This window comes from Balaenoptera borealis (genome assembly GCF_965194805.1).
Source record: "Balaenoptera borealis genome assembly, chromosome: 17".
Lineage (NCBI taxonomy): Eukaryota > Metazoa > Chordata > Mammalia > Artiodactyla > Balaenopteridae > Balaenoptera > Balaenoptera borealis.
Genome location: NC_138876.1, coordinates 9,156,261 through 9,173,173, shown reverse-complemented (window position 1 = coordinate 9,173,173; position 16,913 = coordinate 9,156,261). Strand labels below are relative to the sequence as shown.

General features: G+C 35.3%; 1 protein-coding gene across 3 annotated transcripts in view; it reads left to right on the top strand.

Annotated features, from left to right (window-relative positions):
* The window catches only part of EFR3A (EFR3 homolog A), an 89,128-nt gene that overhangs the window by 22,186 nt on the left and 50,029 nt on the right, over window positions 1-16,913 (top strand). For 2 of the 3 annotated variants that reach the window (XM_082363768.1, XM_082363770.1), the window contains 4 exons: window positions 6,627-6,703; window positions 8,907-9,034; window positions 10,277-10,427; window positions 15,156-15,277. In XM_082363768.1, coding sequence (XP_082219894.1) covers window positions 6,627-6,703; window positions 8,907-9,034; window positions 10,277-10,427; window positions 15,156-15,277 — 478 coding nt within the window. Of the gene's footprint in view, window positions 1-6,626; window positions 6,775-8,906; window positions 9,035-10,276; window positions 10,428-15,155; window positions 15,278-16,913 lie in introns of those variants that run through there. The other variant, XM_082363769.1, reaches the window with a different exon arrangement.

Genomic DNA, 16,913 nt, shown 5'->3' with positions numbered 1-16,913 from the left:
TTTTTCCCTACAGAGAGTATCTCAGAGTAGTTTTGTGAAGTGTGCAGAGTTTTGTCTATGTTATGCCTTTTGTAGAGGCAAGTATTACAATGCAGTGGGAAGACCACCTTTTAAAAAAGAATTGGAGCTTTAATTCCATTTACTGCCTTTGTTGTCCTCTTTTCCATGAAGTTTATGTGCCTGGGAATAAAGAACAAGTAGTGAAATTGAGAATGAAAGGAGAGAACGTATAGAATTACATGTGGAAAGAATCATGTAATAAAATACTCCTCTAATGGATTAGAATCCTTTCAAAAGGAACACTTTCCTAAAGATAAGACTATTTTGTTCCCATTTTACTTTGACCCCTATCTAATTAGTCACCAAACCCTTTTGATGCTTCCTTTGTGCCACCTTCTACGTTCCTTCCTTTCTAAGCTTTGGGTCATTAGAAAACGCATTTTGGGTTTTCCATGCGCCGTCCTCCATAGTGAAACTTGCACTGTCCCACCTGCCTGTAATCATCCTCCACTGTCTTCAGTGTATCCTTATAGTTCAGTCTACTTGTTCTGCAGGGGGAGCCCTCAGCTCAAATCCCATGTCCTTCACAAAACCTCCCTTCATTTGACCTGGGAGTGCTTTCTCTCTTCTCTCAACTTCTGTGGCCCTATGGCCATGTGGTCCATTTGACATTAGATGTCCCTTGTCCTCCAGTGTTGTCCAAATCTTGTTTTAGATTTCAATTTTTAAACCTTTGTCTTTTCAAGTAGATAGTTACCTTTTTGATCCCCTGTGGCTCTTAACACAGTGTCTTGTACATGTGTTGAAGTGCAGGAAGAACAGCCGTATTACAGGCTTTATATATGGTGTCTATATGTGTGTGTATGGTATATGTAAATCTACATATTACATGTTTGGTACTTGGGAGGGATATGTGTGAGTGGGACTGTAATATTGCTAAATCTTTTAATTGTATGAAGTGAATGTCTTGTTCTGACACTAACTGAATGAATAACTTGACTTTTAATTTTAACCTTGAAGAGACTATATGTGATGCAGACTCTTTTAAAGGGCTTTGGATACCATAGAGCTCGAGGTCTTGAAGTAATGAATTTTTTAAATCTTCTAATAGAAAAACACGCTGTCTCTTTTCACCTTGATTACTGATAGCTTCCACTAGGCCTAAAAATAAAACATGAATTGTTCAAAGTGATTCGTTTGACATTGTCAGCTATTCGTTGGAGAAATTATATTGTTCTGGCATTTATTTAGTATTTTGTAGTGGGCAGTGTACTTTATCATTTTGATTTTTATACCACATATCGATAGATATTAAATTCATTTTGTTTATCAGTGAACTTTGGGTCCACATTCATTTAGTGAAGGAACATTTTTTGTGAATGTCTGCTATATTCCAGACATGCACAACAATGAACAAAACGTATGGGCTTTATGTTGGAGTGACTCATTTTCTGGGGGGAAAGACAGACATGTGTATAAATAAGTACAATAATTTGTTATAGACACAATGATAGAAATATCATAAAGACCAAAATCCAGTAATCATAGCCATTCCCATTTGAAAGTATGACACCTAGTAAGCCCTAAATATGCCAGAGAATTCCTAATGCATTACATGTTAGAATTAACAGAGATAATATAATTGTTTTGTAGAAGGTATAGATACTGTTAATTTCTCCTTTAATAGATCATGAGACAAACCTAATTCAAAATCATACAGTTGGTTCCCATCATAAGATCTAAACATTCTTCAACTTCAGTGACAGTAACTTATTATTTTTGTTTTAGAGGGTAGCTTTTTCCCAAGTACTCAGTACCATGATGGTGTTTAATAATAGACATTAATAGTTTAATTATTAATAATTTAATAATGGAGATATTACTATTTCCAGTTAGGTTTAAATTATCATTGGTAATATAGTTAGTTGAAAGCATAAGTAACTTATTTTAAAAGGGGTCTTAATTAATTATCCAAACCCCCAGACTTACAAAGCTGCATAGGAAAGCAAATGTCATCACAAACTAGGAGTACTCACTGGTGGACCAGCCACTTAGATTACTGGCCCCATTAAGCAGAATTCTCCCAGCACCCCTGTGTGCCCATGTACCCGATCCGATCCATGGCTTCTATCAGCTCAGCCATGAGGTTTTCTGTGCAGCTACTCAAATCCTTCTGTGAATGCCTGTTGGATCAGGACGGGTTGGAAATTATTTCTAACACCTCACCATCAAAGAAGGAGGATGATAGAGGTCGATACATTTCACTCCTGCCTGAGGTGAGGACTAGGAGACACTGGTGAATCCACATGATGTCTTGGGTGTCTTTAAAGAAGAAATGGTTAATTTAGGAGGGCAAAATTTACCAAAAAACAAATTTACCAAAAGATTATATATATTATTATATATATATAATGTTCTTAAAGTGGCTTCTATATTCTAGGCAATTTTTATATTGATTTAGTACTCCTAACCCTGAGAGATTGGTAGGATTTTTCTGTTTCCTGACTAAGGCTCAGAGAGCATTATTGAACAGATTGCCCCATGAGCCTGTCTGCACACCACTGTCATATGCAGCTTGGCACTTTTTTTTTGGTCATAATTTTTCTTTCCAGCTATGCCCCAGTTCCATTTTCCCATAGTTTCGTTACCTACTCGAGACTTCCTGTTTCTCCTCCTGCTGTATCATACGTAGGGTTCTAAATTCCATATGCTACAGGAGGAGAATAGTGAGTTACCTTCTCCTTTATGTGTTAGAATTAAATTTAAAGGAAGAATTCATATTGCTTAGACCTGCCAGTTGCTTGAGGCTTTCTTGTGATATGCTTAGCCTCTTTTTCCTTTGGAAAAGACGAGGTTGGGAAGCAGTTGAAAAGTGAGGAGTTAGTTGGAAGGGATCAGAAGCTAGGATGAGAAGGAATTAAAGGGATGCTTCAAGAAAAAAAATATAAGTTTATGTTCTTATTCAAACTATACAAAAATCTATATTTAGTAAACTAGCAATACAATAATAGTATCTTGTTTAAGCTGTTTGGCCTTGTCAGCAGAATTTGATAGGGATATTATCAAGTTCTCCATAGCTTTATATTTGATGTCAGCACGTTAGATAAGTTACAGTGTATTAGTACCTTCTGCTAATTAATTACAAGTAAAGTGAGCTAGGCACTTCCTGGACAGTAGGTAAAAGGATCTAAGAGCAGGAAGATCAGCTAGAAAATCGTCTCTTACAACATGAAGGACTATGTGCAGGTACCTGCAGCTGAACTCGAAAAGCCTTATGAACTGACTTCAACAAGGGAGTCAACCACATTTCTGTGCCTGAGTAGGTCCAGTGATTTTATTTTACTTGTTCTTGTGCTTATAAGTACAGAATTGTCTTATTTAAAATAGAGTTATTTCTTTTGTGATTATTGTTACCACTCACTTTCACCTTGTATTACCTTCAGTATGTTATCATTTTATAGAAACCTTAGTAAATTGAAGCTTTCAAATCTAGTTTCATCTGTCTTCTCTATAGTTGGTAAGTTTTCATGCATAGTAAGTGGTCAAGAAGTTGTTTTTGTTTTGTTTCGTTTTGAACCTCCTGGAGAAGCTCACTGTGATTGTTTATTTCCCTCCATGGCAGTGCATTCCTCATCTGTTAGCCAGACTCATTCCTGCAGTCATGTTCATGGTAATGGTCTGTGGAGAGCTAAAATGTTTAAAGTAATTTGGAAATTGTCTGGTGCTTGGATTCAGAGTGGCAGTTACCCTTTAAAGTCATCAGATCTGGTTGGAATCTCAGCTCCTCTCCTTACCAGCTGTATGATGTGGGACAGATGGGCCTCCCTTAGCCTCTGTTTCCTCGTTTATCACACAAAGCTGGAAATAGCACCTCAGAGAGCTGCCGTAGGAGTAAATGAGTGATGCTGTAAAGCACCTAGTGTAGTGCTGCACACATCACGTTCAGAAAAGAGCGGTTACCCCACTGGTTCTCCTCTTGTTACTGAAGGCTTGTTGTGAACCACATATAAAATTTGTTGGATTTTTAGATGATTAATTCACAGCAAAGGTCTTCACGTTGTTGGCAATACTATCTCAAGGGCCCTCAAGCACCTCTGCTTACCCTGATTGTGAGCACTTACAGCGTTACTAGTAATAACTACCATTTTATTGAATGCTACTGTGTATTACACCCTTAATAAGAACTTTACATATAGTTTTATTTCATTTTCCCAATAAATATGAAGAAGGCGTTATTACACCCATTTAACTGATAAGGAAACGTAGGTAAAATAAGAGAAGGTAACGTGCCTACCTAGCTGGACAGTGAGAGACCTTGGGTTCACCACAGTCTGTGTGACCCCAGAGCCCCTGCCCTTTAACCCCATGCTACCTATTGGGCATTTTGTCTTTTTACTTATCTGTCTCTTCCGGTACACCCAAGCTTCCTGAAAGTGGGAACTGGATATTATGTGTATTCCAAGTCCCCATTTTTGGAAGCCTCTTTAAACTAAAAGCAGTGTATAATATCAGAAAGTGTCAATGTGAGATGTAATACCTTATTAAGAATTCTTTCTTACTTACTGAAAATTACATAATTTACCATTCTGACAGGAAACTTGAAGCTTTGGGACTTGTTTTTCAGTTCCGTTCTCTCTTTGCCATAATAGCAATTTGAATTTACTATATTTGGCCTTGTGTTAGTGATAGCAAAGTATTCATTCCTAATCTTCTTATCAGGTTATAAGCTTCTTTCATCATTGCAGTACCTAGCTCAGTGCCCTGTGTAAGTTAATCACTTGATACATATTTGATTTTAATTTATTTCAGTGTATTAATATTCATCTGAAGTATTTTTATATTAGGTATAGTTGACACAGAAATATGACTTTTGCTTACTTGGGTTTTACCCTTGTTTTTCTTTCTAGCAATCAGGCCTGTGTTTTGCTTTTGGACTTTAAAAAGAGTTCAGGTATTTTGGTGTTAGTCTGAAAAAAATTCCCTAATGGACTCTTTGGAATTTTTTCTTCTATTAAAGTAGAAAACATCCTGAACAATGTATAACATTTCGCATTATCAGCATGTAGTGCCTGTGTATATATTGCTGAATTATTCACTGTTTGTTTTTTAATAACAAGTTTATGAACTTCTCAAGGGCAGGGATCTTGTCTCTTATACTTTCTTGTATCTGTGGCATCTAGCCACAGATGGTGGCTAGGGACATAGCAGGTGCAGATGAAATATTTGGATCTTGATTGATTTGACCACTAATGTCTATGGGTTTGTGGAAAGAGCATGAGGTTTCAGAGTTAGACATTGGATTCTCACCCAGCCATTGCTGTTGAGTAAGTTACTTGGTCAGTTCTGCTACAGTTTCCACTCTTGTAAAGTAGTAATGATAATAATACCTAACTAATTTGCTGGAAATGTTAAATAATGTATGCACACTGCTTTATGATGACTAAAGATGCTGTACATGTCTTAATTCTGTCTTGTTTTTATCAATATAATGGCTCCATGCTACGACAAATCTGGACTCAGTCTTGTATGTTTTGGCCTGTTGGGCACTTACTTGATGTGATATATGACTGCATGCATGAGTCATGTATACTTCATGAGCAGAGTGAGGTCTGGAGAAGTTGTCTGTGGAATAACATTACTCAATAAGATCATAGAAGTCTGCTTAAGTCTGAGTTCTCTTAACTTCTATCTTAAGTGTTCTCTCATACCATATTTTGGTTTCTAAATACATACAAGTGCACACTTACACACAGACACACATACCCCAGTTTCATAAATCATGGGAAGAATTTTATAATGGCTCAAGACCAACATTCCCATTAAGTTATTAGTTTGTAGTACAAGAAAATGGATCCCTCTTACCTACATAGTTCTTTCCAGAGAGCTGATGTGCCTTACCCAAGGTCATGTAGCCATTTAAGTGAAAGAATTGGAATGAACCGAGGTCTTCTAATCCAAATCCTTGACTCTTTCCAAGATGCCAACAACTGAAAATGTATAGAGCAGCCTTTGAGCATTTTTTGAAATTCCTGGACTTTCCCTCGATGTTGGTTCTCCCTAACTATTGTGGTTCCTTTGTATGATGCATCATATAGATACAGGTGTTACCTGTTTTCACCAGCTACACTAGGAGCGAACTGCCATTTTAAGACCATTGTAGCTGGAGCTGAGTGGATTGGGCTGGGCAGGAAAAGTGAGGGTGAGGGAGGTAAAGGTAGGGGTGGGGGCTGCAGAGAGTAGTAGGAAGTGAGACCAGAAAGGAGGCAAGGTGGGGTACCAGTTGTGTATATGCTTTAGAGGATGAATTGGGTGGGTTTTACGTGGATGTGCGTGCATGCGTGTACACACACACGCGCCCCAAAACAGTTTGAACAGTTTGGTTTGAAACTTTGGAATAATTCATTAGCATGTTCATTTTGACCTGGTGTCTTTGGGGAGGGGAGGAGAAATTTAACTTTTTCACTTCTTCATTAGTAATTGAATTTGCATGCCTTTTTCTATTTCTGGCTGTTTGAACTTTACCCCTTTATTTTAAAGAACCCATAAATATTCAGAAACTTGAATTTCTAGGTCGGTTTACAGTTCGATTAATCTCTGTACTTGGTGATTTTATTCTCTTTGAACAGGAGTGTGTTGCTGCTGTTCTGCTTTGCGTCCTCGCTACAAGCGCCTGGTGGACAACATCTTCCCTGAAGACCCAAAAGTAATTTGATCTGCATCTACTGCTCCTTCTCTTTGCTGGCCCATCCTCCCCCCCCGCTGACCTCCCTAAAGGTTTCCCTAATTTCATTTCTCTACTTTTACTCCCAAATCTCATCATGTGCACTACTATTTTTATACTACTCTCCTTTTTTTTAACCTTTAAATGATCCATGCTTGCTTGTCTTGTTTTCAGATTCTTTTCTTAGATTAAGCATAAATTCAGAATGCTGGACGGATGATGTTCTTTAGTCTGTATAGTTCCTCAATTTAAGTAATACTCACTTACCAAAAATTTATGAACTAGTGTCAGATCATTTGTATGAAATGCCAAGAACACAGCTGTGAATACAGACGTGGTCTTCTGCTCTCACCAAGCTCCTAGACAAGTAAATTGGCAATTACAACATTGTGTGAAAGAATATGCTGTGATAGAGAAATAAGTACAGGGTACTGCTGGAGTAGGTAGGAATGATATCTAATCTGGGCTTGGGAGAAGAAAGGCCTGAAGGAAATGAAATCTAGGCTAAGATCCAAAGAATAAATAGGGTTGGCCACACAATTTTCAGAAGAGAATTGAGCAGTAAAGGGAGAATATTCCAGGCAGAGTTTGTTCTCTTTTTACTTAAGTGCTTTTAAATTTTTCATAGAAGTTACTTTATTGTGGAAGACGACTGGTTTCAAAGCAATTGTCTTTGATTGATTTTGTTTGACACTGTCTTAAATTTTCCAAGACTCTTTTAGTCTAGCGTTAAATGGATAGGAACAAAAAAATGTTACATGGGTTTGATTTCCAGAAGTTGCTTTATTTTAAAATGTAGCCAACTCTAGAAACCTTTTGGTTATCTTGATATTAATTTATGAGATACGCCTCATTTTTAATCAAATCTGATTTAAATATTCAGCTATTTGTAGGAGGCCTGCCAATTAAATATTTTGGCTGCGAGATATCCTGGATAATTTATGGCATATAAATAACTCTAAGATATGGTACCTGCCTTTAAGAAGCTTTCCATCCATTTGACTGAAATAAAGCGAAAGCATACTAAATATTAAATCACAATGCATAAATCAGTAAGTAAAATGTTAAGTAAAATAGGTGGTAAAAGTTTCTGCCTTTATATCAAGGAGGTATCATATGGGTTGGCAATCTCTGTGAAGCATTCTCAGAAGAAATGCAATTTGCTGAACTTTGAAGGATGTACACCATCTGGAGAAGCAGAGATTAGTCTCTGTTGCCAGCAAGAGAAAAATCATGGTAAAGTAAGAGATACATTTGAGAACAAGAGCCTTCAAATGAAGGTGCCTATAGCCTAATTGAAGTGTAATGAATGATAATTGTACACAATTCCTGATTGGAAGTTTCAGAAGTATCATTTAATAGACTGAATATTCAGATCATTTTCTTAAGGAATCTGGAACATACGATTACTGAAGATGAGGTGGAGCACAGATTATGGAGGAATGTGAATGACAGACGAGGCATCTACTTTACCCCCTTTAACTTACAGGCAGTGAGGGAGCTTTGAACACTTTTGATCTTGGGAGTGGTGGCAGGTAAATTAGAGAATGGTTACAGAAAGAATCTTTATTTTTGCCAAGTATTTAGATAAGATTTACTTAAGTAGCAATCTGTAAAATAAGGTTTAAGGAAAAGAAAAGATTTACATGAACCTTGCATACATATGGCAACCATAAACCCAATTGGCTACATTTCTTATTTTTAATTTATTAAACGAGCAAATCTTGTGGTATATCCAAAACGCATCCAACAGTAGGTTCCCAGAGTGCAGAGGTCTACGTGTCATAGTCCTGCCTTCAGAGAGTGCTCGAATGAGGGGAACAATTAACCAAACCTTTTCTTATAATTACTAAAATATATTCTATTCCTTACGCACTATATGCAGTTAATGGAGCTATTTTTCTGTAAAGGAAGGTGTTAGAATAATCCATTGCTTGTGAAAGCATATTTAAATGCTTTTCCTAAATGGGGCATTTATTTAACTTTTTGAAAATTCTGCATATCCAGAATGGTGATTAGCTCTTAAGAGGCTATATCCAGGAAGATTCAGCATAAATATGGATTAATTACCAATCCAAAAAGGGGAAATGTGACACAGGCAACACTTAGAAATACAAAAAATAAGCGTGAAAATATAGATATAAATATAACCTATTTCACTTGTTTTTTTTATTTTTATTTTTAGGATGGCCTTGTTAAAGCTGATATGGAGAAATTGACATTTTATGCTGTATCTGCTCCAGAGAAACTGGATCGAATTGGTTCTTACCTGGCAGAAAGGTTGAGCAGGGATGTTGTCAGACATCGGTCTGGGTAAGGAAACTAATTGCTGCTAATATAGTATCTTTGGAAAATTCTTCCTAGGCTAAATCATCCTATAAATTATTTTGCCATCTAGTCAGGGAAAGATAACATATGGAGAATAAAACATTGTAATATCATATAAGGAAATGTGTAATATCAAATAGATGCTGTAGCTTTTATTACTTTCCTGGTGGTCAGGTTTAAGAATAAGCTCATGTTACTTAACAGAGTTGTTTAAGTATCCATTAATTTTTAAGACTTCCCTAATGGAAATAGTAGAAATTGATTCCCTTAGTCTGTCAGCGCAGTACTGTAATTTAAAAATCAGTCTCAAAATTGAAAACTATCAGAAATTCTGTTAACGAACTGATTTTTATCACAGCTCCAGTTTTACCTATCAGAGGAGCAATAAAGCAGAGAGAGCTGTGTTAGGCTTAAGGTTCAGAATATGTGCGCATGCTGATTTGACCTGTGCTAGCTGTACATCTACCTATAAATAAAGGTCTACCATCTCAATCCATTCTCTGTGCTTGAACAGCAGTAACTTTGCAGTTTGGTTTATAAATACTTTTCCATATTGTCATTTTATGATACTAGTTTCTTAGAGTATTCCTTTCTCCAAGTGCTATACTGGCTTTCTCTACTTCTGCATTGTTACCATTTAGAGCATTTGATACAAATGTGAGTCTTGATACAAGTAGTTTTTATAGTTGACTGTTCAAGCAAAGTTATCTAAAGTCTGAATTTTAATTTTTAGTACAGGCTTTAAAATCTGATGAATTATATGGTAAAATGTATGATACCTTTCCTTATAATATTGCTGATACTGTTTTATGTACTCATATTTACAAATACAAATAGATTATGTTAGAAATTTAGGCACATTTCTTATAATAACTTTTGGGTTGGATGCAAAGAAATGTGGTTAAAAGCCTGGAAAATGGAGAATATCTGTGTTTACAAAAAAATTCACATGAAGGTAATGTTAAAGAAGCTCTGGAAGAGTTTTTGGTGAGCAGGAGAAAATGGGGTAGTATAGTATAGTTTCTATATACTTCCATATGAGGAATATTTTATAATCTCAAGATCATTTATGTTGTGTGAAGATTAGGATCTCACTTAGAAGCTGCTAAATTTGCCTTTCTGTGTTCTGTGCATTTAAATAAACTTACTTTAATTATCCCTATGAAAGTGATTAGGAGAATTAAGAGAGCTAGAGATGTGTTGACATTATTTTTCTCTTATATTTAGGTATGTTTTAATTGCTATGGAGGCATTGGACCAACTTCTTATGGCCTGCCATTCTCAAAGCATCAAGCCATTTGTAGAAAGCTTTCTTCATATGGTAGCAAAGCTGCTGGAATCAGGGGAACCAAAGCTTCAAGTTCTTGGAACAAATTCTGTGAGTAAAACTATTCTCTAATTTTAAGTTTAATTAGCATAACTTGGATTAACTCTTCTTAGAGTGTCTATCTGGTAGAAGCAGATGCTCTGGTCAGGGCATTTGGACAACCAGTACAGTGGTAGATGATTAGAACATTTTGTCTCTAGCTTTTATTGTTGCTGCTTGTGAAATCTGGGGTGTTAACCAATCATAAGGAACAACAGAAACTCAGTTGGCCATAAATAGAAGGTTTTTCTTTTCCCCCCAGGCCTTCTTACAGTACTTCTGAACTATCTCTGCTAACAACATTCATTTTCTTTTATCCAGAACCATAGTTTGTTAAACATGTTTGGGGTTGGGGAAGGCATATCTAATAAAGAAAATAAAATACAGTGATAACCTTTCTCCTCTTGTCTTTAGTTTCATTGTATAACCTTCAGTCTTTCGGTTCCAACTTCATCTCTGAGGAAGCTTTCAGGCATTCAACCAATCTATATGTTCCCATCCAGATATTTATCAACAAATAACAGAGTCATGTACTACCTGCTACTGTTTATAGATAACTATTTTGTGGTTAGGAAGTGTAGGGGGTGACTGACAGCATGGATTCTAGGGTTCGACTGCCTTTCTTTGAATTATGCCTATGCCACTTTCTAGCTGTGTATCTTGGGCAAGTTACTTAACCTCTCCTTGCCTTAGTTTTTCATCTGTGAAATGAGGGTAATAATAGTACCGATCTTGGTACTCCTGTTGTGTGATATGAGTTAATATAAATAAAGTTCTTAGAGCAGTGTTTGGCACTGTTAGTTATTGTTGGTAGTAATATAATGTTTTTCTTTTTTTGAAGCAAGAGTATGTAAATAAAATCCTCATTAAAAAGCCCTTAATATGATTTTGTCCATTTGTTTCAGAGGGAAAATATTGGCTATTTCCAAGTGCAGTTAGGTGGTGTGACAGGCTCCATTTCTGGCAACAGAGCTGCTTACGCGTCTCCTGTTTCCTTTATGTTTAGGTGGGGAACGCTTAGGGGAAATTTTTCTTTTAATTTTATTGAAGTATAGTTGATTTACAGTGTTGTGTTAATTTCTGCTGTACAGCAAAGGACTGAGTTATAGATACATATATATATATATATATATATATATATATATATATATATATATATATATGTTCTTTTTCATATTCTTTTCCATTACGGTTTATCACAGGATATTGACTATAGTTCCCTGTGCTATACAGTAGGACCTTGTTGTTTATCCATCCTATATATTAGGGGAAATGTTTTAATGGCTGTGGGGGAAGGAGTTTCAGTGTATATCTCCAGATGTTTCTTTACTTCAAGCCAGCAATGCCATTAGAATTCCTTTAATGACTCATTTGGGAAAAAGACAAAATTCTCCAGTTACCTACTTTGATTTGAATGAATTGTATTAAATGAAATGCTATATTATCTTGACCAACATTATTTATATACTGTTCCCTGAAAGTCTGATTTTAATTTCTTAGTGGTGCTAAGTTGTCTAACATTGAAAATTGAATATTAAAAAAATACTGTCAAACATGACTGGTACTGATTTAGTGCTTCTGTATTTATTAGTGGTCTTTGTACATTTTATTTTAATTTGTTGACATTTGCCACTTTGTGCTGATGCTGACTCAGTGTAACAGTACATGATTTATTCAGGTTCTCCTTTGTTTTAGAAATTGTGCTAGGTACTTTTTATGTTTACCCTTTTTTAAAATTGTGAACTATTTCAAATATAGAAAAGTATAGAGAATAATATAGCATACCCGCATAAACACAGATTCAGGCAAGAAAAATGTTAAGTAGTTAATATATCAATAAACGATAATACATAATAATTATTGTTATAAATAATAATACATAATAGTAATCAATGTTAACACTCTGCAACATTGGTTCATGTTTTTTAAAAGAAACCATATAGTATACGCTAGATACTTCATATACATTATGTCATTTAATTCTCACAAAAACCCTTCAAGCTTAGAAGTATTATTCCCATTTTACAGATGAGGAATTGAAGCTAAATAACATGTCCAAAGACATAGTGAAATATAATAAATATATTTATTTATGTGAAATAAATAGTGAAATAATAGTGTTATATAACAGGGATTCAGTGCTAGGCCTTTCCTACTCCAAAACTTGTGTTATATAAATACACTGTCATTTTTGTGGATTAAAATCTAGGAAAAGCAGAGGTTACTTTCCTTTTTTTCTTCCTCTTGTATTCAATTGATCCATCTCACTTTTCTGAAGCCTATTGCTAATCTTAACCTTTTCTTTAACTATTTTTGACAGTTGTCCATAGGGCCCAGTCATTTAAACCATTCACTACACTAAAGCAGTGATTCTCAACCAGGGACAGTGCTCCCGCCTCACTAACCCTCACTGGACGTTTGGCAGTGTCTGGAGACGTTTTTGATTTTTCACACCTGGGGTCGGGGGAGTGCTAGTGCTATCTAGGATGCTGGGCGCGCTGCTGAACGTGCCGTCCGTAATGCCCAGGACAGTCCCCACCACAGAGCTTATTGGGTGGAAAATGTAATAGCGCTTACTGTGAGAAACTACATCTCAGATCACACTGCTGCTGCCTTTTGTTGTACCTTTCAAAACATATCTAGCTCTTCACTTAAATTTTTTTTTTATTGGAGCATAATTGCTCTACAATGTTGTGTTAGTTTCTGCTGTACAACGAAGTGAATCAGCTATGTGTATACATATATCCCCTCCCTTTTGGACCTCCCTCCCACTCCTGCACCTATCTGGGTCATCACAGAGCACCGAGCTGAGAGGGGGAGAAAGTAGCAAGGCCTTGTGCTAACTTTTGTTCATGGTTCTCATTTGAACTTCTCAACAACCCTGTAAGTTAAATATTCCATTTCACAGGTCACATATTTTGTTAGTAAATCCAGGATCCAAATCCAGAGCCATCTAACAGAATCCATTCCTAATCTCTGCACCATACTGTCTCATTTTTTTCCACTCCTACGTATGATAAGAAGTCTATAATGATAATACCTTTCTTTTTATTGATTTATCTTAGCACAGGGTGTATAGGTTTAGAATTTGTTAGAGAGCTCCCAGAGTTACAGGAATTAGAAGAGCTTTTCCATAAAATTGGGAAGGAAGATAATATTCTATGCATTGCCCTGGAACATAGCCGCACATGTTTTATCCTGTTCTTTATGCCAAAGGGCAATAGGAGAGGCTTCTGTAAATGATCACTCAGATAGTACTTGAGTATTTGTGACTTTCAACAAGTGAAAAGAGAATAAAGTGTTGCCTAAAAATTTTCTAGAACATTTAACATTTTAATGGCCAAATTTTAAAATTTCTGATTAATTTTTTTCTAATTTAATATGTGATTTTTGGTAGCAAATTTGGAAAATGTAAGAAAATATGAAAGAGTAAACAAGTTAAAGATACCTGTAATTTCAGTATCCAGAAGTAGTCCTTTAATATTTTAATTTCTTTTTAAAATATATTTTAGAAAATGGGGAACATATTGTATATACAGTTGTATGTGTTTTTATCATTTACATTTTTGAGCATTTCCTGGTGTCATTCAAAGTTTCTTTTTATGAAAAATACAAATATTTGGCTTAATATTTTCTGAAACTCTTCATATGGTCAGTGTGTAGTATGGGAATCTTGAAAATTGGAATCAAACCCCTGAACTGTAATGCCAGTTTCACCATTTACTCACAGTGTCATTATGGGCAAGCGATTTAACCTCTGAATTTCAGTGTTCCTGTCTGTAAAATGGGGATAATGACACATGCTTTACAGGATTGTAGGAATGATTAAATAAGAACTCATGTGAAAACACCTAGTACAGAATATGGTACAGAATAGGTAATGAATGTCAGTTTCATCTCTACCAGGTGTGGTATTTGTGGTCTTTTTCTAGATAATATGAATCATATGAAATTATCATTTAAAACAGATGACTTGGCTCTGGCTAAATTAATTTAAAATACTTTTAGTATCATAATTTTATTTTTTCAAATTTATTCTATGCTTACTTTAGTTTTGTTTCCAGGACAGCTTTAGGCTATTTTAGAAGTAATAAATTACCAAATAAATGAGAAAGCAAATAAGAAAAAAAGATTACATACTAAGGAATCATATGGCTAGGTCTGTGACTCATGTAGGATATTTAAAATTTCCTAAACATATGGATATCTCTCTTTTTGTAATCTTTAGAAAAGAGGTAGAATAAATTTTACCATCTCAGTATTTTTTCTTCTCTGTTGAGTTGGTTTTCTTCAGTTTAGGGCCCTTTTTTCTTGTCCCATCTCATTTGTATAAATATTACTCATTCATGCGTTATGTAACAACTGTCAAGATTCCCTACCCGAGATTTAAGAAATAAAATTCCCTGAAGGTTTGGGCCTCACTGAGGTTGTCATGGAAACACTGTCAGCATCCAGGAAATGCAGAAGGGCTTTTAGAGCTCTTGAGAGAGTGGGCTCACTCAAAAGAGACTGCATCACAAAGTTATATTCGATGTTTATAATGCTATATTCTTGATTTTGTAAAGTTCGTTATCAAAAACTTCCTTTCGTATATATGTGGCATTTATGATATTTCATATTTCGTTTGCTTTTTACTTGGATATTTCTTGTCGATGTATGTAACAAATAATGAATGAAAGTAAATGTGTTTGTTCCACACTTTCAAAAAGGTGATAATACATCTTATTGTTATTTTTTTAGTTTGTCAAATTTGCAAATATTGAAGAAGACACACCGTCCTATCATAGACGTTATGATTTTTTTGTATCTCGCTTCAGTGCCATGTGTCACTCCTGTGATAGTGATCCAGAAACACGAACAGAGTATGTATTGTTTTATGGTTTATAGTCTTGGAGTTATTTATTGATGAATATTGTATTTATATATTACATAATGATCACCAAATGAGATGGGAAAATATATGCTTTATTCCTGAAGTACAACTTTTCATTGCTATTAGAAGAACTGACTAAAGCAGCAAAATTGAGAGTGGTTTCCTAACTCAGTCAGAATAAAATGCAAAGTCTTTACTGTAACCCAGAATGCCCTTTAATGCTCACCATACCCCAGTGTTGGATCCTGTCATTTCTTCTTCCTTTCACTCTGCTCTAGTACATGGGTCTCCTCGCTTGCTTGAATACATGAGGCACACTTCTCCCCAGGGCCTTTGGACTGCACAGTGGTCTCTCGGCCTTACCTCACTTTGTTCAGATTTCTGCTCAAATGTCATCTTATCGTGAGAATCCTCCCTCAGCCACCTTTTATTTATTAATATCAACCCTTCCATCCCACTCCCAGTTAAGCTTTGTCTTCTCATATCTTGTCTGTTTTCTCTCCTCTATGGAAGATGAACTGCAGGAGGGCAAGGGTTTTGTTTTGAGGACTGCTGTGTCACTAGTACTTTGAATATTGCTGAGCACGTTGCCGGCTCTCAGTAAGCACTTTTTGAATGAATACATACATAAATTGAATGAATGAATGACTGTATGTTACGGAATCATTGTCTGACTGAGGTTGTCATAACAACTGATTTGGGCATTTTTAAACATTTCTTCTAGATACATCCTGGTAGTAATCTAGAATCAAATACTTATCTGCAAACACAATCTATAGATTGACATGTATATGAAAGTTAAAAATTAAATTCAAAATGACCCTGGTAAATGTAGTTTGAGCTTTACCATAATACACCTAAAAAGAAAGAAACTAACCCAAATTCAGAGTGTTGTCATGGGCAGTCGATTGTCAAGATTTAGCATGTTTTGTGATTTTTACTTTTCTTTTAAAATAAAGGAATATACAGAAATGTAACTAGTTAGTTTTAAGTATGCAAGCTACAGTGTTGCTTTACACAAACAAAAACAAGTGTAAAAGTTACTTAACTTGGAGAAAGAAAGCTGAGGGGTAATTTAATAGTTTTCAGATATAAGATTTATTTCTGTCTGAGATGCTGTTAGTATAATTTTTCCTTGGTATACTATAGGCCGTTTAGGATCCTGATGTTATTCCTTTATTACGAGTGTAAAGCCTTATAGAAGAATAGGGATAACTATAACTATCTTATAATAATAAATTTCCTGTTTCTCCCAATCACTGCTAAAGTCTCTTTTTCTCCCTAAAGGATATTCAAAAAATGTTTTATAAAACTGTTCCCTGTTCTCAGAAGCTGGTATTAACTTGTTAATGGGGCAAAAAGGTATAAAAATTAGCTAAATAAAATGGCAGTTTTTTTTCAAAGTTGTAACAATTTCGTTTTCTTTTAAAATACAGAAAATAATCCAGAAGATAGGGGTTTCTAAACCTGTTTCTTTGTTTAGTTTGTTCACATAGGCATTTCCCAATTTTTGGTTGAGGTGGTGAGTTTCACATATAAACCAATGTAAGTGAAAAGTGTTTATGATATTATAATACCTATGAAAGGATGCATTTTAAAAATTCAAAAATTTTACATAGTATCTG